The sequence below is a fragment of the Hippopotamus amphibius genome, chromosome 7 (genome assembly GCF_030028045.1).
Source record: "Hippopotamus amphibius kiboko isolate mHipAmp2 chromosome 7, mHipAmp2.hap2, whole genome shotgun sequence".
Lineage (NCBI taxonomy): Eukaryota > Metazoa > Chordata > Mammalia > Artiodactyla > Hippopotamidae > Hippopotamus > Hippopotamus amphibius.
Genome location: NC_080192.1, coordinates 85309130 through 85327527, shown reverse-complemented (window position 1 = coordinate 85327527; position 18398 = coordinate 85309130). Strand labels below are relative to the sequence as shown.

The following is an 18398-nucleotide window of genomic DNA, read 5'->3' as shown; positions in this document are numbered from 1 at the left end:
CCAGAAAACTGATGGTAATATAAGTGTCACATTGCTGCTCACTTGAATAGAAAAAAACAAAGAATAAGCCATATTTATGTTGCCTCTAAGGTACGAAGCCTTGGAAAAATGTGCCAGGATAGCTTTGAAAAACTCTAAATGTGATTAGTCAGGCTCCTGGAACAGAAGCGGATCTGCCCTGTGGGGGACTCTAGGGTCTCAATGTGCTGGCCTTGCCTTCACGTGCATTTCACATGTATAGGTATTTTTCCAGCTGCAAAATCCTGGAAGGTAGGTGTTTTAGTTAGTTTTGCCCAGAGACAGATCCTGAGATGAAGATTCATGTGCCAGTGACTTATTTGGAAGGAGAAAGAAACACCATTAGGGAGTGGGACTAACAAAGGGTATGTCATCAGGCCAGCTGCCACCAGGGTGGCTGGAGTTTAATCCCAAGAGGAAACCCTGAACACAGTAAAACACAAACCTCAGAGAGATCCCACCTGAGGGTGAGGGAGCTGGGGTGTTCATATGCCAACTCCTATCAGTTGTTTCTGAGAGCTGATGGGACTGGGCAGGGTGGTAATTCCCTCACCCTCTGGCATGCTGTGCAAGAGGGCAAAGTGGCATTCTATAGGTTAGGAAAAGGTTCCCAGGCAAAGAAATGCAGACATTGACAGGGCAAACTTGCTGGTAAGAAGCAAGAGGAATATGAAAGTGTGCCCAAATGGTATGTTATAACAGGATCCAGGTCTTACATTTTAAAACTTTTCATTCAAAGTCCAGAATAGTATTTGGGACATAACAGTCCCTTGATAACTACGGACACATCAACCTGACATCAGAGTGGTTGTGATAAATGCATACAAATAAAAAATCCTAACATACAAATTAAATCCTAACCAACAAAAGAAAGAAGGAACAAGAAAGGGCAAAGAAGGTACTGGAATTTGTCTCTACTCACACTTTCTCATAAATCTTGTTGGGATGCTCTGGCCATTCGATCATGCACACCACTCTGTTGGGCATGGTCTCCGTGGTTGAGTAGTAGCCCTGGGGGAAGGCCAGGAGGAGAGCCAGGACCCAGATGACACAGATGACCACCTTGGTGGCTGTGGCCGACAGCCGGGGCTGGAGGGGGTGGATGATGGCCATGTACCTGGAACAGAGAAGAAAGGACAAAATTCCAATTTGCTCAGCCAAATCTGCATTAGTGATTATGTGTTGTTTCTGCCCAATGAAAAATTGCCCAGAAACCCTTTGAGTCCTGGTGATTTTCACAACTATTTTCCTTTTGATATTCTATCCTTAAGGTTTATAACTTTTATGACATAAATGCTAAAATCCATAAGAAAAGCCAGCCAGATATCTTAATATTTTAGGACCCATCTAGCAATATTCCAGGAGAGAAATTTTCATCCTTGTCCTTATGCTAGGGACATGATACCCAAGTATAGGTTGGTGGCTTATAGTGAAATCAGAAAAATAAGAACAATATTGTGAATTTCTTCAACATAAAGACTATCTTTATCTTTTTTGGATTAAGGAATAACTGTGATAGAAATAGTAGTTTTTAAAGCCCTGGTGTGGCAATTTAAAAGGCTAGCAATCCTGTACAGGTCCATACAGTTTGAAGGAAAGTGAATGTGCACGAATGAGAAAGCAGTGGCCTAAAGCTAACAAGAAACAGTAGCTCCTGGAGAAATCTTCACCAATTCTTTGTCTAGAAGTCAGTGTGTGGCTAACAAAGTATGCTTCATAAAGAGAAAGAGACTCTCCACCTCCTGAGACAGACACACTTGAGCATATCAAAGCCTAGAGTGAAACCTCTTTGTAGGAAGAGGACAGCAAAGTGAATGATGACTGCAGGCCCGGAACCATTTCTCCATCTCTTACTTGGGGTCAAGCACTGAATGGTGTCATTTGAATGAGTGTTCATGTCTGAATTTGTGTGTAGCCTTTGAGATTCAGCAGAAATTTTAGAATTACAAATTGTTAGAATTAACAAATATTCCAGTCAGCATTTCTTATCAGTTATTATCATATCAATTCTGCCTCCTGCATTTAAAAAGTCATCTACCTTTTATAGGGCTAAGTTTAGCCTAGTCCTCTAACACCCCTGCCCTGAGCTGTCGAGATGTGAGGTGGGCAGATACCAAGCAGTTTGGGCTGGAACACAGCCTATGCCCCATCTGGGGTGCTGCTCCCTTCCCCCATGTTGTGAGGACCCCTCCTGCCTGGGAGCTTGTTCTCCAGAGGGTGCTGGACTCAAAGTGGCCACAGTCAAGTACTCCCACCTCACTGGCCTGGTTACAGGGTCCTCACTTGGGGAAGGGGAGCCATGCCACACCTCCTTTCCCATCCTTTTGTTACTATTTTGCACTCTTAACATCTGCTAATAAATATTGCCTACATTGAAAAAAAATTTTTGCTTGCAAAGTTCATGTATCCATCCCTTAAAATATGCATTTTTTTCATAGTAAGAATTATGTCTTATATCACCTTTGGAGTTTAAACATCTGACAAAATCTCAGAATCATGCATTTGATTCTCTGACATGAAGGTGTTTCTGGTTTCCGTGGGACTGAATAGTCAATGGAGACTTCAGAAAGGAGCAGACAAATAGAACAGCTGTCAGCTGGCTCCACGTAATTCCACGTAATTCTTTTTTACAGTCTTTGGACTCTAGGATCTCTAGGCTGAAACTGGGATCAGGGCTACAAGGAAAGCAATTTCATTCGGTATGTGCACTACAAATTCACACTGCACACCTGCTGCACGCAAAACATTGTGTTTCCTTCTGGATTCCGAGCTTCTAATTTCTCCAAGGAGAAAATCACATAAATAAGCACCATAAAACATGACAGGAGGATATGTGACCTCAAGTGGTAATTTGATAAATATCTCAGAGCCTTAGGGAGGCTGCAGAGGTAATCAAGATTTGGAATGGTGAGTGGACTATTGAAGAGGCTTAAAGGGGTGTGCTTAGCTGGATTGGGGGGTGAGCCTGTTGAGCATCTGGCTTGAAGGACAGGAAGCATTCAGATACTTCTTCCCTTCTCCATGTTATGATTAGTTAGATCTTCCCTGTCTGTGAAGCTTGATGGCTCAGTTTTCATGAAGGCTTCCCTGATCATCCTTTTAACATCCTAAACTTTAGAATACCTTTCCCACATTTTCCTTCTCTGGTCTCTAAGAGCGATGCCATGGACAGTGTTTAGAATATGAAAGTATAGTAGGATGCCTCAGGTCATCTTTTACATATGTAATCAGGACTGGTGATAACTCCTAGGAAGGAAATCCCCAGGATCTTTTCCTTCTCCCTCTTTTGGAAAGAGGGTAGGTAGTCTTTTCTCTAATTTATTTTATTCAAGTATTGTTGCTTTACAATGTTTAGTAAGTTTTTGCTGTACAGCAAAGTGATTCAGTTATATACATATATATTCATTCTAAGGGTAGGTAGGATGTTTTTTCCTTATGATGAGAACTCAAGATTTATTTTCTTAACAACTTTCATATATAATATGCACCAGTGTCAATTATATTCATCATGTTGTACATTACATCTCTAGCACTTTTTTATCTTATGATGAAAAGTTTATACCTTTTGGCTACTTTTATCCAATTCCCCCTCCCCCTCAATCTCCACCCCTGATAACCACAAATCTGATTTTTTTCTATGAATTTGTTTGTTTTTGAATTATAATTGACCTACAATACTATGTTAGTTCCTGGTATACAACATAGTGAGTGGATATTTCTATACAGTTCAAAATGATCACCATAAGAAGTCTAGTTACAATCTGTCACCATACAAAGATATTATGTAATTATTGACTCCGCACACTATACATTTCATACCCATGTCTCTACTTATTTGAATATTATAGTCATGACATATCACCAAGTCACTGTGCCCCTCATTTGCTACACAAAAGTGTCAGTATGACTCTGGAAAATTTGTCACCTATTTAGGAAATATAATTATGCCTTAACAAAAAGACACTGAGGTGGGTAGTCTTGAAGTCAGGAGAGAGTGGAATTAGGAAGAGAATTGCAAAAGATATTGTGGTGGAGGTGAGTAGTAATCTATAAATCTTTGAGCAAGTTTCCCTGGTGAAGTTTGGTGGCTATAAAGTCTGTCACTCAACTGCCATCTACAGAAAATCAAAAGAGCAAAGACAATTGTCAACATGCAGTGAATCAAGCATTGTCTGGGGAGGTCCAGTGTTCTGTGGGCCTGATGACCCTCCATACTTGGGGTGGTATCCTGAAAAGAATCCTGAGAAGTCTTGAATTCCCTCCTGGTTCTGCCTCTTTCTTCCTGCCTGACAGCAATGAAGCCTTGGTTTCCTCTTTAGTCATGGAGTGGTTGTGGCAATCCTGGAATCAGAGCCAGTGGAGGTGGATTTGTACAATCACTATTGTCTTCTTTCCAATTCGGTGAAGGGCTGGACCTGGACGGTCATGGCTAAAGTCTCTTTGAGTGTTTGCATTAAAATTGTAAAATTGCTTACCGAAGCATTTTCCGGAGGCAAGATCTTTCCCCTACAAAGCTAGACATGCAGCTGTGAAGATGCCTGGCTCAGCTTGATTCAGTACCTCCCAGGCTCCTGCTTTCACTGTGGCTGAGCCTTCTCAGATTTCACAGGAGCTTAGGGAGGATGCACAAGGGAAAATGTGGTAATTACACTGTCCCTTTTGGATATTATCTCAAATGCAAAATTTTAATTTACTTTTGACTCAGGATAAATGTTCAAAGTTAAATAAATGTAACCTAACACCCATCCTCATGCCCAAATTGGTGATACACTGCTCAGAATCTAATGTGACTGGGGCTTAAGGGGGACTGCATCAGCATATTGCTGTTGTAGCTCCAAATGGGTTGCAGAAAGCCATATTTTATTTTTATTGCAAAAATTGTAATTTGGAAGCCCATTTCAGCTAACTCTGCCATTTCCTGAGTGTAGGAGCTATTTCAGTGACAGATGAAAGTGTTGTACACATAAAACCAGAGAGGATAAAAATGATTGACTTCAAAAAATGTATATATTTTCATTTGTATGAAATAGAGACATTTACCTCAAATCTAGTACCACTTGGATGACTTGTCTGCAGATGGATGCATATTTTCTTTCTTACTGTCCATTTGTAGCTTGGATTCCATTAACATACCTTTATATATTTATTTGTAACCACCCTGAAAGATTCTTGCTTATTCTGTGGTAAGTTATCACAGAGTAAGTGCTGAAAGCCCCAAGAAATTACATTCAATAAATATTTATTGACTGCATTGTGTTCATGGGACTAGAAGGCAGTCAATGAAATGTCTTTCTAGTTTATGCATTAATCATCATGCTGCCAGAGACTGTCCAGAGGCTGTGTAGGATGTGGATTATGTTCTCCACTTCAGGTTGTTTCAGTCCCATGGAGTGCCATGAGCTCTGATTTGAATTGTATGTGGCCTCCCAGATAAAAACTTGAGGTGCTGGCTTCCTCTTGCATGATTTTGCTTTATAAAAAGAACTCTCCATATAGTCCCTTAAATCTGGCCAAATATAAGGCTGAGCATTTTAAAAGACACAGAGTGAAACAATCTTATTGTGAGAAAGAATTCCAATCTTCTGACAAGCTGCAGCAGCCTCATAACTTTCTCCTATACAAGCCCTAAGTCATTTGGCAAAGAGAATGTCTTTCCTCTGCTAGGAGATCTGTCTTACCAGGTCCTTCTTCTACACTTTCCCCTCCAGTTCCAGTCCTTGCTCTCCCTTATGCTCGTTCAGTTCTTCCTGTGATGGTACAAGTTTCCTTTAAGGGACTGCATCTCCTGGATTCAAATGACCAGGGCAGGTGACAGCTGAGAGCATGGCAATCTCTTCTCTCTTTATCCTCCACAGATTCTTTGAGGATGGTAGTTGCTGTGACTTGTGCATGTTGGTATCCTTGGCTTCCTCAGTGCCTAAGATGTAGTAACTACTCAATGAAAATTTAACAAAGTACATGCATATTATACCTTTGTTTCTCCCAGTCTGAACATATGTGAGAATAATTATTGCTTTGTCATACAGACATCCGGAATCATCCTGCAGGAGTGACCTCACTGGATCCAGGTCTTCAGAACTTCCTAGGTCTTGACATTAAACACTTAAATAAATTCTCAATGAGTATTTGTCAGATAATTTCTGCATTGACCAGTATGTTGGGAACTGTACAAAACTCAGTCTTTCTACGTGGTATCACCCTTTGGCTCTTCCTCTGAACAAGAAGTCACTTCATCCTTTCTCCTACTCCCCTCCCTCCCATTATAGGGAGGACATAGTCTTTCTATCCAAGTCACTAACATTTCATCAGTTGGGGTTTTCTTCCAGGACATTTCTTTTATCATCAAAATTCAGGGACCTCATTTAGCCAGATCACTTGACCAGCAAATTTGTCTACTCAACTAAGACCAAGCTCACAACCTATAACCAACTAAGACCAAGCAGCCAATAGCGATGACCCAGAGTTCATGTACTACTAAAGCACTGTGGTAATGGCAGAGCCCCTCACATTCTCACTGCCATGTTATGCACAACTCTAAATAGCATGAGTTTTTTGCCTCCAAGTCCAAGTAGATTTATAATATTGTCAGTGGACTCATTTCAAAAAGTACCAAATGGCAGCAAGATTGCAGTCAATTAGACTATAAGAAATGGGTACAAAAACAGATGGAACCAAGAGCCTGTGACTGGTGTGAGGTGATATCTCATTGTAGTTTTGATTTGCATTTCTCTAATGATTATTGATTTTGAACATCTTTTCATGTGCCTCTTGGCCATCTGTGTATCTTCTTTGGAGAAATATCTATTCAGGTCTTCTGCCTATTTCTTGGTTGAGTTGTTTGTTTTTTCATATTGAGTCACACGAGCTGTTTGCAACTTTTGGAGACTAATCCCTTGTTGGTTGCATTGTTTGCAAATACTTTCTCCCATTCTATGGGTTGTCTTTTTGTTTTCTTTATGGTTCCCTTTGCTGTGCAAAAGATTTTGAGTTTAATTAGGTCCCATTTGTTTATTTCTGTTTTTATTTCCATTACTTCAGGAGACAGAACAAAAAAGATATTGCTGTGATTTATGTCAAAGAGTGATCTGCCTATGTTTTCCTCTAAGAGTTTTGTAGTATCTGGTCTTACCTTTAGGTCTTTAATCCATTTTGAAGTTACTTTTGTGTATGGTGTTAAAGAATTTTCTAAGTTCATTTATTTTACATGTAGCTGTCCAGTTTTCCAGCACCATTTATTGAAGAGACTGTCTTTCCTCCATTGTATAGTCTTACCTCCTTTGTCAGATTAATTGACCATAGATGCATGGGTTTATTTCTAGGCTTTTAATCCTATCCCACTGATCTATATTTCTGGTTTTGTGCCAGTACCGTATTGTCTTGATTACTGTAGCTTTGCAGTATAGTCTGAAGTCAGGGAGCATGATTCCTCCAGCTCCATTTTGCTTTCTTTGGCTATTCGGGGTCTTTTGTGCCTCCATAGAAATTTTAACATTTTTCTTCAGTTCTGTGAAAAATGCCATTGGTAATTTCATAGGGATTGCATTGAATCTGTAGATTGTCTTGGGTAGTATACTCATTTTGACAATATTGATTCTTCCAATCCAGAACATGGTGTATCTTTCCACCTGTTTTTGTCATCTTCAATATTTTCATCAGCATCTTATAGTTTTCAGAGTACAGGTCTTTTGCATCCTTAGATAGGTATATTTGCTAGGTATTTTATTCTTTTTGATGTGATGGTAAATGGGATTGTTTCTTTAATTTCTCTTTCTGATCTTTTGTTGTCAGTGTAGAGAAGTGCAACAGATTTTTGTGTATTAATTTGTATCCTGCAACTTTACCAAATTCATTGATGAGCTCTAGTAGTTTTCTGGGGTCATCTTTAGTATTTTCTTTTCTTTTTTTTTTTTACACTTTTTATTGGAATATAATTGCTTTACACTCTTGTACCAGTTTTTGAGGTACACCAAAGTATTTTCTATGTATAATATCAAGTCATCTGCAACCTGACAGTTTTACCTCTTCCTTTCCACTTTGCATTCCTTTTATTTCTTTTTCTTCTCTAATTGCCATGGCAAGGACTTCCAAATCTATGTTGAATAAAACTGGTGGGTGTGGACACCCTTATCTTGTTTCTGATCTGAGATGAAATGCTTTTGGCTTTTCAACATTGAGTATGATGTTACCTGTAGGTTTGTCATATATGGCATTAATTATGTTGAGGTATGTTTCCTCTGTGCCTAGTATCTGGAGAGTTTTTATCATAAATGGGTGTTGAATTTTGTCCAAAGTTTTTCTGCAGCTATTGAGATGATCATATGGTTTTGTTTTTCAATTTGTTATGTGGTGTATTACACTGATTGATTTGCAGATATTGAAAAATCCTTGCATCCCTGGGATAAATCCCACTTAACACATCCTTTTAATGTATTGTTGGATTTGGATTGTTAGTATTTTGTTGAGGATTTTTTGCATCTATGTTTATCAGTGATATCAGATTCTAGTTTTTTTTTGTGTGTGTGTAGTTTCTTTGTCTGGTTTTGGTATCAGGGTGATGGAGGCCTCATAGAATGTGTTTGTTAGTATTCCTTCCTCTGAAATTTTTTGGAAGACTTTGAAAGGGATAGGCATTAACTTGTTTCTAAATGTTTGATAGAATTAGCCTGTGAAACCATTAGGTCTGGACTCTCGTTTGTTGAGAGTTTTAAAATCACAGTTTCAATTTTAGTATTTGTGATTGGCCTGTTCATATTTTCTATCTCTTCCTGGTTCAGTCTTGAGCAATTGTACCTTTCTAAGAATTTGACCATTTCTTCCAGTTGTGTATTTTATTGGCATATAGTTGCTTGTAGTAGTCTCTTATGATTCTTTGCATTTCTGTAGTGTCCATTGTAAATTTTTTTTCATTTCTAATTTTATTGATTTGAGCTCTCTCCTTTCTTTTCTTGATGAGTCTGGTTAAAGGTTTAAGAATTTTATTTATCCTTTCAAAAAAACTGCATTTGCTCTTTTGATCAAAAGATGAAATTGATCTTTTATATTTTTTTCTTTGTTTCTATATTATTCATTTCTGGTCTGATCTTTATGATTTCTTTCCTTCCACTAACTTTGAGTTTTGTTTGTTTTTCTTCTAGTTGCTTTAGGTGTAAGGTTAGGTTGTTTATTTGAGAGTTTTCTTATTTCCTGGAGTCAGATTGTATTGCTATAAACTTTCCTCTTAGAACTGCTTTTGCCACATCCCATAGGTTGTGGATCATCATGCTTTCATTTTCATTTGTCTCTTGGTATTTTTTGATTTCCTCTTTGATTTCTTCCGTGAACCATTGGTTGTTTAATAACATATTGTTTAGCCTCCATGTGTTTGTATTTTTTTTTTTGCAGTTTTTTTCTTATAGTTTATTTCTAATCACTTAGCATTGTAGTTGGAATAGATGCTTGACATGATTTCAATTTTCTTAAATATACCAAGGCTTATTATGTGGCTCAGTATGTGGTCAGTCCTGGAGAATGTTCCATGTGCCCTTGAGAAGAATGTTTATTCTGCTGCTTTCAGGTTGAGCGCTCCATAAACATTAATTTAGTCTATCAGGTCTGATGTGTCATTTAAGGCCTGTGTTTCCATATTGGTCTTCTGTCTGGATGATCTTTCCATTGATGAAGTGGGGTGTTAAATTCCCCCACTATTATTGTGTTACTGTCAATTTCTTCTTTTATGGCTGTTGGTATTTGCCTTATATATTGAGGTGCTCCTATGTTGGGTGCATATATATTTACAATTGTTATATTTTCTTCTTGGATTGATTCCTTGATCTTTATGTAGTGTCCTTGTCTCTTATAACACTTTATTTTAAAGTCTATTTTGTCTAATATCAGTATTGCCACTCATCTTTCTTTTGATTTCCATTTGTATGGAATACCTCTTTCCATCCCTTCACTTTCAGTCTGCATGTGTCCCTAGATCTGAAGTGGGTCTTTTGTAGACAGCACATATACAGATCTTGTTTTTTCATCTACTCAGCCAGTCTTTTGGTTGGAGAATTTAATCCATTTACATTTAAGGTAATTATCAATACTTATGTTCCTATTGCCATTTTCTTAATTGTTTTGGATTTTTTTTGTAGGTCTTATTTCTTCCCTTCCTCTTTTATTCTCTTCTCTTGTGATTTGATGACTAACTTTAATGTTGGTTTAGATTCATTTTTCTTTTTTTTTTTCCTGTCTGTATCTCTTGTAGATTTTTGGCTTGCAATTACCATAAGGATTTGATTTAGCAGTCTGTATATAAACAAGATTGTTTTGAGTTGCTAGTCTTTTAAATTATTTATTTATTTATTTATTTTATTGGCTGTGTTGGGTCTTTTTTTGCGGTGTGTGGGCTTTCTTTAGTTGCAGTGAGCAGGGGCTACTCTTCCTTGTGGTGCGTGGGCTCCTCATTGCTGTGGCTTCTCTAGTTGCGGAGCATGGGCTCTAGGCACATGGGTTTCAGAAGTTGCAATGCATGGGCTCACTAGTTGTCATTTATGGGCTCTAAAGCACAGGCTCAATAGTTGTGGCACATGGGCTTAGTTGCTCCATGGCATGTGGGATCTTCTTGGAGCAGGGATCGAACCTGTGTCCCCTGCATTGGCAGGCAGATTCTTAACCTCTGTGCCACCTAGGAAGCCCCTTGAGTTGCTAGTCATTTAATTTCAGTTGCATTTCCAATATCCTACATTTGTACTCTCCTCTTCCCACAGTTGCTGGTTTTGATATCCTGTTTGTATGCAGATGATTTCCTACCTTTTCTTTACGTTTACCTTTACCAGTCAGATTTTCCATTCATAATTTTGTTGTTTCTAGTAGTGGCCTTTTATTCTTCTTAGAGAAATTCCTTTAGCATTTGTTCCAAAGCTTGTCTCGTGGTGCTGAATTCTCTTAGCTTTTGCTTGTCTTTAAAGCTTTTGATTTTTCCCTTGAATCTGAAAGAGAGCTTTGCTGGATAGACTGTTCTTGGTTGTAGAATTTTTTTCCCTTTCATCACTTTAAATATATCATGCCACTCTCTCTGGCCTGAAAAGTTTTTCCCAAGAAATCAGTTGATAACCTTATAGGGATTCTCTTGTATGTTATTTGTTGCTTTTGCCTTGTTGCTTTTAATATTTTTCTTTGTCTTTAATTTTTATCAGTTTGATTACTACATGTCTTGGCATTTTCCTCTTGGGTTTGTCCTGCCTGGGACTCTCTGCTCTTCCTGGACTTGAGTGACTGTTTCCTTTCCCATGATAGGGAAATTTTCAGCTATTATCTCTTCAAATCTTTTCTCAGGTCCTTTCTCTGTCTCTTCTCCTTCTGGGACCCCTATATTGCAAATGTTGGTGCATTTAATGTTGCCCCATTGATCTATTAGACTGCCTTCATGTCATTCTTTTTTCTTTATTCCATTTTGCAGCAGTGATTTCCATCATTCTGTCTTCCAGATCACATATCCATTCTTATGCCTCAGTTACTCTGCTATTGATTCCTTCTAGTGTATTTTTCATTTCAGTTATTATATTGTTCACCTCTGTTAGTTTGTTCTTTAGTTCTTCTAGGTCTTCATTAAACATTTCTTATATTTTCTCAATGTATGCCTCCGTTCTTTTTCCAAGATCTTGGATCACATTAACTATCATTACTCTGAATTCTTTTTCTAGAAGATTGCTAATCTCCACTTCACTTAGTTGTCCTTCTGGGGTTTTATTTTGTTCCTTCATCTGGGACATATTCCTCTGCCATCTCATCTTGTCTATCTTTCTGTGATTATGGTTTCCTTTCTGCAAGCTGCAGAGTTGTAGTTCTACTTGCTTCTGCTATCTGCCCTCTGTTGGATGAGGCTACCTAAGTGGCTTGTGCAGGCTTCCTGATGGGAGGGCCAGTTCCTGCCTGCTGGTGGGTGGAGCTGGGTCTTGTCCCCCTGATGGCAGGGCCATGCCCAAGAATACTTTAAGCAGCCTCTGCTGATGGGTTGGCTGTGATCCAAGATCTTGGAAAAAGAACAATATAATAACTGAAGTGGTGAAGAGCAAAGCACTGAATAAAGGGTTGAAGTTTATTGATACAAATACAATAACAGTAGGGAACTTTAACACCCCATTTGCATTAATGGACAGAACTTTGAGACAGAAATCAACAAGAAAATGCTGGTGAAAACACATTAGAGAAACAACACATTAGACCAGATGAACTTGATATATATTTAGAATATTCCACTCAAAAGCAGCAGAATATACATTCTTTTCAAATGCATCTGAAACACTCTTTAAAAGTAGATTATGTACTGAGCCACAAAACAAATCTCAATAAATTTAAAAAGATTGAAATCATATCAAGCACTTATTTTGACCACAATGGTATGAGACTAGAAATCAACTACAAGAAAAAAAACTGAAAAACACAAACATATGGGGCTAAACAATATGCTAGAAAACAACCAATGGGTCACTGAAGAAATCAAAGAGGAAATAAAAAATACCTGGAGAGAAATTGAAAATGGATCCAAAATCTATGGGATACAGCAAAAGCATTTACAAGAGGGAAATTTATTGAAGCCTATGTCAGGAAACAAGAAATATCTAGAATAAACAATTTAACTTTAAACCTAAAGGAACTAGAAAATGAAAAATAAACAAAATCCAAAGTTAGTGGAAGAAAAGAAATAAAAAATATCAGACCAGGAGTAACTGAAATAGAGACTAAGAAAACAATAGAAAAGATCAATGAAACCAAGAGCTGGTTCTTGAAAATATAAACAAAATTGACTCATCAAGAGAAAAAGAGAGAGGATCCAAGTAAATAAAATTGGAAATGAAAATGGAGAAGTTACAAACCAATACTTCAGAAATACAAAGGATTATAAGAGATTACTATGAAAAATTATGTACCAATAAAATGGACAATTTAGAAGAAATGGATAAATTCTTAGAAATGCACAATCTCCCAAAACTGAATCAGGAAGAAATACAAAATATGAACAGACAAATTAACAGTAATGAAATTGAATCAGTAATTTAAAAACTCCCAACTAACAAAAGTGCAGAACCAGATGGCTTCCCAGATGAACTTTACAAAACGTTTAAAGAAGAGTTAATGCCTATCCATCTCAAATTATTCCAAAATACTGAAGAGGAAGGAACATTCCAAATTCATTGTATGAGGCCAGCATCACCCTAATAACAAAATCAGACAAAGATACCACAAAAAAGTAAATTACAGGCCAATATCACTGATGAACATAGATGCAAAAATCCTCAACAAAATATTAGCAAACCAAATTAGACAGTATATTAATAGGATCATTCACTATGATCTAGTGGAATCTATCACAGTGTTGCAAAGATGGTTCAATATCAGCAAATCAGTCAATGTGACACCCATGTTAACAAATGAAGAATAAAAATTATAAGATCATTTCAATAGATACAGAAAAATCTTTTGATAAAATTTAACATCCATTTATGATAAAAACTCTCAACAAGTGGGTATAGAGGGAATGTACCTCAACATAAGAAAGGTCATATAGGAGAAGCCCACAGCTAACATCATAGTTACTGGTGAAATGCTGAAAGCATTTCCTCTAAGATCATGAATAAGACAAGGATGTCCACTTTTGCCCCTTTTACTCAACTTAGTATTGGAAGTCCTAGACACAGCAATCAAACAAGAAAAATAAATGAAAGGAATCAAACTTGGAAAGGAACAAGTAAAGTTGTCACTGTTTGCTGATGACATGATACTATATATAGAAAATCCTAAAGACACCATCAATAAATACTTAAATTAATAATTGAATTCAGTAAATGTGCAGCCTCCAAATTAATATACAGAAATCTGTTATGTTTTTATAGTAAAACAATAAACTATCAGAAAGAGAAATTAAGAAAACAGTCCCATTTAAAATCACATCAAAAAGAATAAAACACCCAAGAATAAATCTAACCAAGAAAGTTTTGTACTCTAAAAACTATAAAATTCTGATGAAGTAAATTTAAGATGACACAAACAGATAGAAAGATATACCATGTTCACAAATTGAAAAAAGATCAATATTTTAAGAATGAACATACTATCCAAGGAAATCTACAGATTCAATGAAATTTCTATCAAAATACCAGTGGTATTTTTTATCAAACTAGAACAAGTAATTTTCAAATTTCTATGGAAACACACCAGATCCCAAGTAACCCAAATGATCTTGAGAAAGAAGAAAAAAGCTGAAGGTATAATGCTCCCTGGTTTCAAATTATCCTACAAAGCTACTGTAATTTTAAAAATATGGTGCTGGCATAAAAACAAACATAGATCAATAGAACAGAATAGAGAGTCCGAACTGAACTCACAGTTGTACAGTCAATCAATCTAGGACTGTGAGGCAAGAATATACAATGAGGAAAAGACAACCTCTTCAGTAAATGATGGGAAAACTGGAGAGTTACATGAAAAATGATCAAAATGGATTACCTTCTCATGCCATATACAAAAAATCCAAAATATATTGAAGACCTAAATGTAAGGCTCGAATCCATAAAACTCCTAGAAGAAACCATCAGTTTTATGAGCTTTTACATAGGTCTAGGCAATGTTTGTTTGTTTGTTTTCTTGAAAATGTCTCCTCAGGCAAGTGAAACAAAAGCAAAAGCATACAAGTGGGACTATATCAAACTAAAAATCTTTTGTGCAGTGAAACAGACTATCAGCAAAACAAAAAGGCAGCCTACTGAATGTGAAAAGATATTTGCAAATGATATATCTGATAATGGGTTAATATCAAAAATACACAAAGAACTCATATATAACTCACCATCAAAAAAACTAAAGGAGCCTGATTAAAAAAATGGGCAGAGGTCTCATTTGGTTTTTTATTTGTTTGTTTTTATTGTCATTACTCTAGGAGGTGGGTCAAAAAAGATCTTGCTGTGGTTTATGTCAAAGAGTGTTTTTCCTATGTTTTCCTCTAAGAGTTTTATACTGTCCAGTCTTACATTTAGGTCTTTAATCCATTTTGAGTTTATTTTTGTGTATGGTGTTAGGTAGTGTTCTAATTTCATTCTTTTACATGTAGCTGTCCAGTTTTCCCAGCACCACTTATTGAAGAGAATGTCTTTTCTCCATTTTATGTTCTTGCCCCCTTTGTTATAAATTAGGTGACCATATGTGTGTGGGTTTATCTCTGAGCTTTCTATCCTGTACAACTGATCTATATTTCACTTTTTGTGCCAGCACCACACTGTCTTGATTACTATAGCTTTGTAGTATAGTTTGAAGTCAGGGAGCCTGATTCCTCCAGCTCCATTTTTCTTTCTCAAGATTGCTTTGACTATTCAGGGTCTTTTGTGTTTCCATACAAATTGTAAATTTTTTTGTTGTAGTTCTGTGAAGAATGCCATTGGTAATTTGATAGGGATTGCATTGACTCTGTAAATTACTTTGGGTAATATAGTCATTTTCACAATATTGATTCTTCTAATCCAAGAACATGGCATATTTCTCCATCTGTTTATGTCATCTTTGGTTTCTTTCATCAGTGTTTTATAGTTTTCTGAGTACAGGTCTTTTGCTTCCTTAGGTAGGTATGTTCCTAGGTATTTTATTCTTTTTGTTGTGATGGTAAATAGGACTGTTTCCTTAATTCCTCTTTCTGATTTTTTGTTATTAGTGTACAGGAATGCAAGAGATTTCTGTGCATTAATTTTGTATCCTGCAACCTCACCAAATTCATTTATTAATTCTAGAAGTTTTTTGGTGTCATCTTTAGGATTTTCTATGTATAGTAGAAAAACAGTAACTGTTTTACTTCCTAAATGGGTGGGATGTGGAGGGGTGAGAGGGAGACCCTAGAGGGAGGGGATATAGGTATACATATAACTGATTCACTTCATTGTACAGCAGAAACTAACACAATATTGTAAAGCAATTATGCTGCAATTAAAAAATTAAAAAATAAATTTAAAAAAATGGGCAGAGCACAATGAGGTATCACCTCACACTGGTCAGAATGGCCATCATCAAAAAAATCTAGAAACAATAAATGTTGGAGAGGGTGTGGAGAAAAGGGAACTCTCCTGCACTGTTGGTGGGAATGTAAGTTGGTACAGCCACTATGGAAAACAGTTTGGAAGTTCCTTAAAAAACTAAAAATAGAACTACCATATGATCCAGTAATCCCACTACTGGGCATATACCCAGAGAAAACCATAATCCAAAAAGAAACATGTACCATAATGTTAATTGCAACACTATTTACAATAGCCAGGACATGAAAGCAACCTAAATGCCCATCAACAGATGAATGGATAAAGAAGATGTGGCATATATATACAATGGAATATTACTCAGCCATAAAAAGGAATGAAATAGAGCTATATGTAATGAGGTGGATAGATCTAGAGTCTGTCACACAGGGTGAAGTAAGCCAGAAAGAGAAAAACAAATACTGTATGCTAACTCATATAGATGGAATCTAAAAAAAAAAAGGTACTGATGAACCCAGTGACAGGGCAAGAATAAGGATGCAGATGCAGAGAATGGACTGGAGGACATGGGGTTGGGGGAGGCGGGGGGCGAAGGGGAAGCTGGGACGAAGTGAGAGAGCAGCATAGACATATATACACTACCAACTGTAAAATAGCTAGTGGGAAGTTGCTGTACAACAAAGAGAGATCAACTTGATGATGGGTGATACCTTAGAGGGCCAGGACAGGGAGGGTGGACGGGAGTCTCAAGAGGGAGGGGATATGGGGATATATGTATAAATATAGCTGATTCACTTTGGTGTACCTGAAAAGCTGGTACAAAAGTGTAAAGCAATTATATTCCAATAAAGAGCTTAAAAAAAAAAAGCAGTGGTTGAAGGAGGTTTTCCAAGAGTATGAAAACACATGGACTGAAAGAGAAAGACAAACACCATATAATATCACTTATATGTGCAATCTAAAATATGACACCCGGACTTCCCTTCTGGTCCAGTGGGTAAGACTCCGTGCTCCCAATGCAGTGGGCCTGGGTTTGATGCCTGGTCAGGGAACTAGATCCCACATGCCTGCTGTGATGAAGATCTTGTGTGCCACAACTAAGACCCAGTGCAGCCAAAATAAATGTTAAATAAATAAACAAATAAATAAGACACAAAAGAACTTATCCATGAAACAGAAACAGAATCACAGACATAAAGAACAGACCTGTGGTTGCCAAGGGAGATGGGGGGTGGAGGAGGGATGGAATGGGAGTTTGGGACTAGCAGATGTAAGTTATTGTATATAGAATGGATAAGCAACAAGGTCCTGCTGTATAGTACAGGGAACTATATTCATTACCCTGTAATACACTATAATGGAAAAGAATATGAAAAAGAATGTATATATGTACAAATAACTGAGTAACTGAATCATTCATACAACTGAATCACTTTGCTGTACAGCAGAAATTAATATTGTAAAACAACTATACTTCAATAAAATTTTAAAAATGAAGAATTTCAGAAATTAAAAAAAAAGGGAAAGGGCTCAAATCAAAAAAATTAGAAATGAAAAAGGAGCTGACACCACAGAAATACAAAGGATCATAAGAAACTACTTCAAGGAACTGTATGCCAATAAAATGCACAACCTAGAAGAAATGGACATAGTCTTACATAGGTATGATCTTCTGAGACTGAACCAGGAAGAAACAGAAAACATGAACAGACAAATCACAAGTACTGAAATTGAAACTGTGATTTAAAAACTTCCAACAAACAAAAGTCCAGGGCCAGATGGCTTCACAGGTGAATTCTACTGAACATTCAGAGAAGAGTTAACACCGATTCTTCTCAAACTCTTCCAGAAAACTGCAGAGGAAGGAACACTCCCAAGCTCATTCTAGGAGCCCACCATCACCCTGATACCAAAACCAGACAAAGATATCACAAAAAAAGAAAATTATAAGCCAGTATGTCTGATGAACATAGACGCAAAGATTCTCAACAAAAGACTAACAATCCAAGTCCAACCACACATTAAAAGGATCATACACCATGATCAAGTGGGATTTATTTCAGGGATGCAAGGATTTTTCAATATATGCAAGACAGTCAATGTGATATACCACATTACAATTTTACATGTGTCACAAGATTTTTCAAACAGGAAATCAGTTAATTCCAGTAATGGTTCAATTGTTTTTAAAATCACTTCATGGATTCAAAGTTTCTGAAACTCAGTTTTCAAATTGGCATCATTGTAAATGTTACCATAAACTCATTTCAGACTTGAACAGTGAAGATAAATTGTTTTGTCTTGTTTTGGTACTAACATAATTACAATGTGTTAACATATTATAACTAAATTAAAAAATCTATGGAACAGAAATGTACTTGGAATAGATTGTGA

The 18398-nt window shown here is 36.9% G+C and overlaps 1 protein-coding gene across 1 annotated transcript in view; it reads right to left on the bottom strand.

Annotated features, from left to right (window-relative positions):
- Window positions 1-18398, bottom strand: part of TACR1 (tachykinin receptor 1) — a 207403-nt gene that overhangs the window by 71121 nt on the left and 117884 nt on the right. The window contains exon 2 of the mRNA XM_057740415.1: window positions 941-1135. Coding sequence (XP_057596398.1) covers window positions 941-1135 — 195 coding nt within the window. The remainder of the gene's footprint in view (window positions 1-940; window positions 1136-18398) is intronic.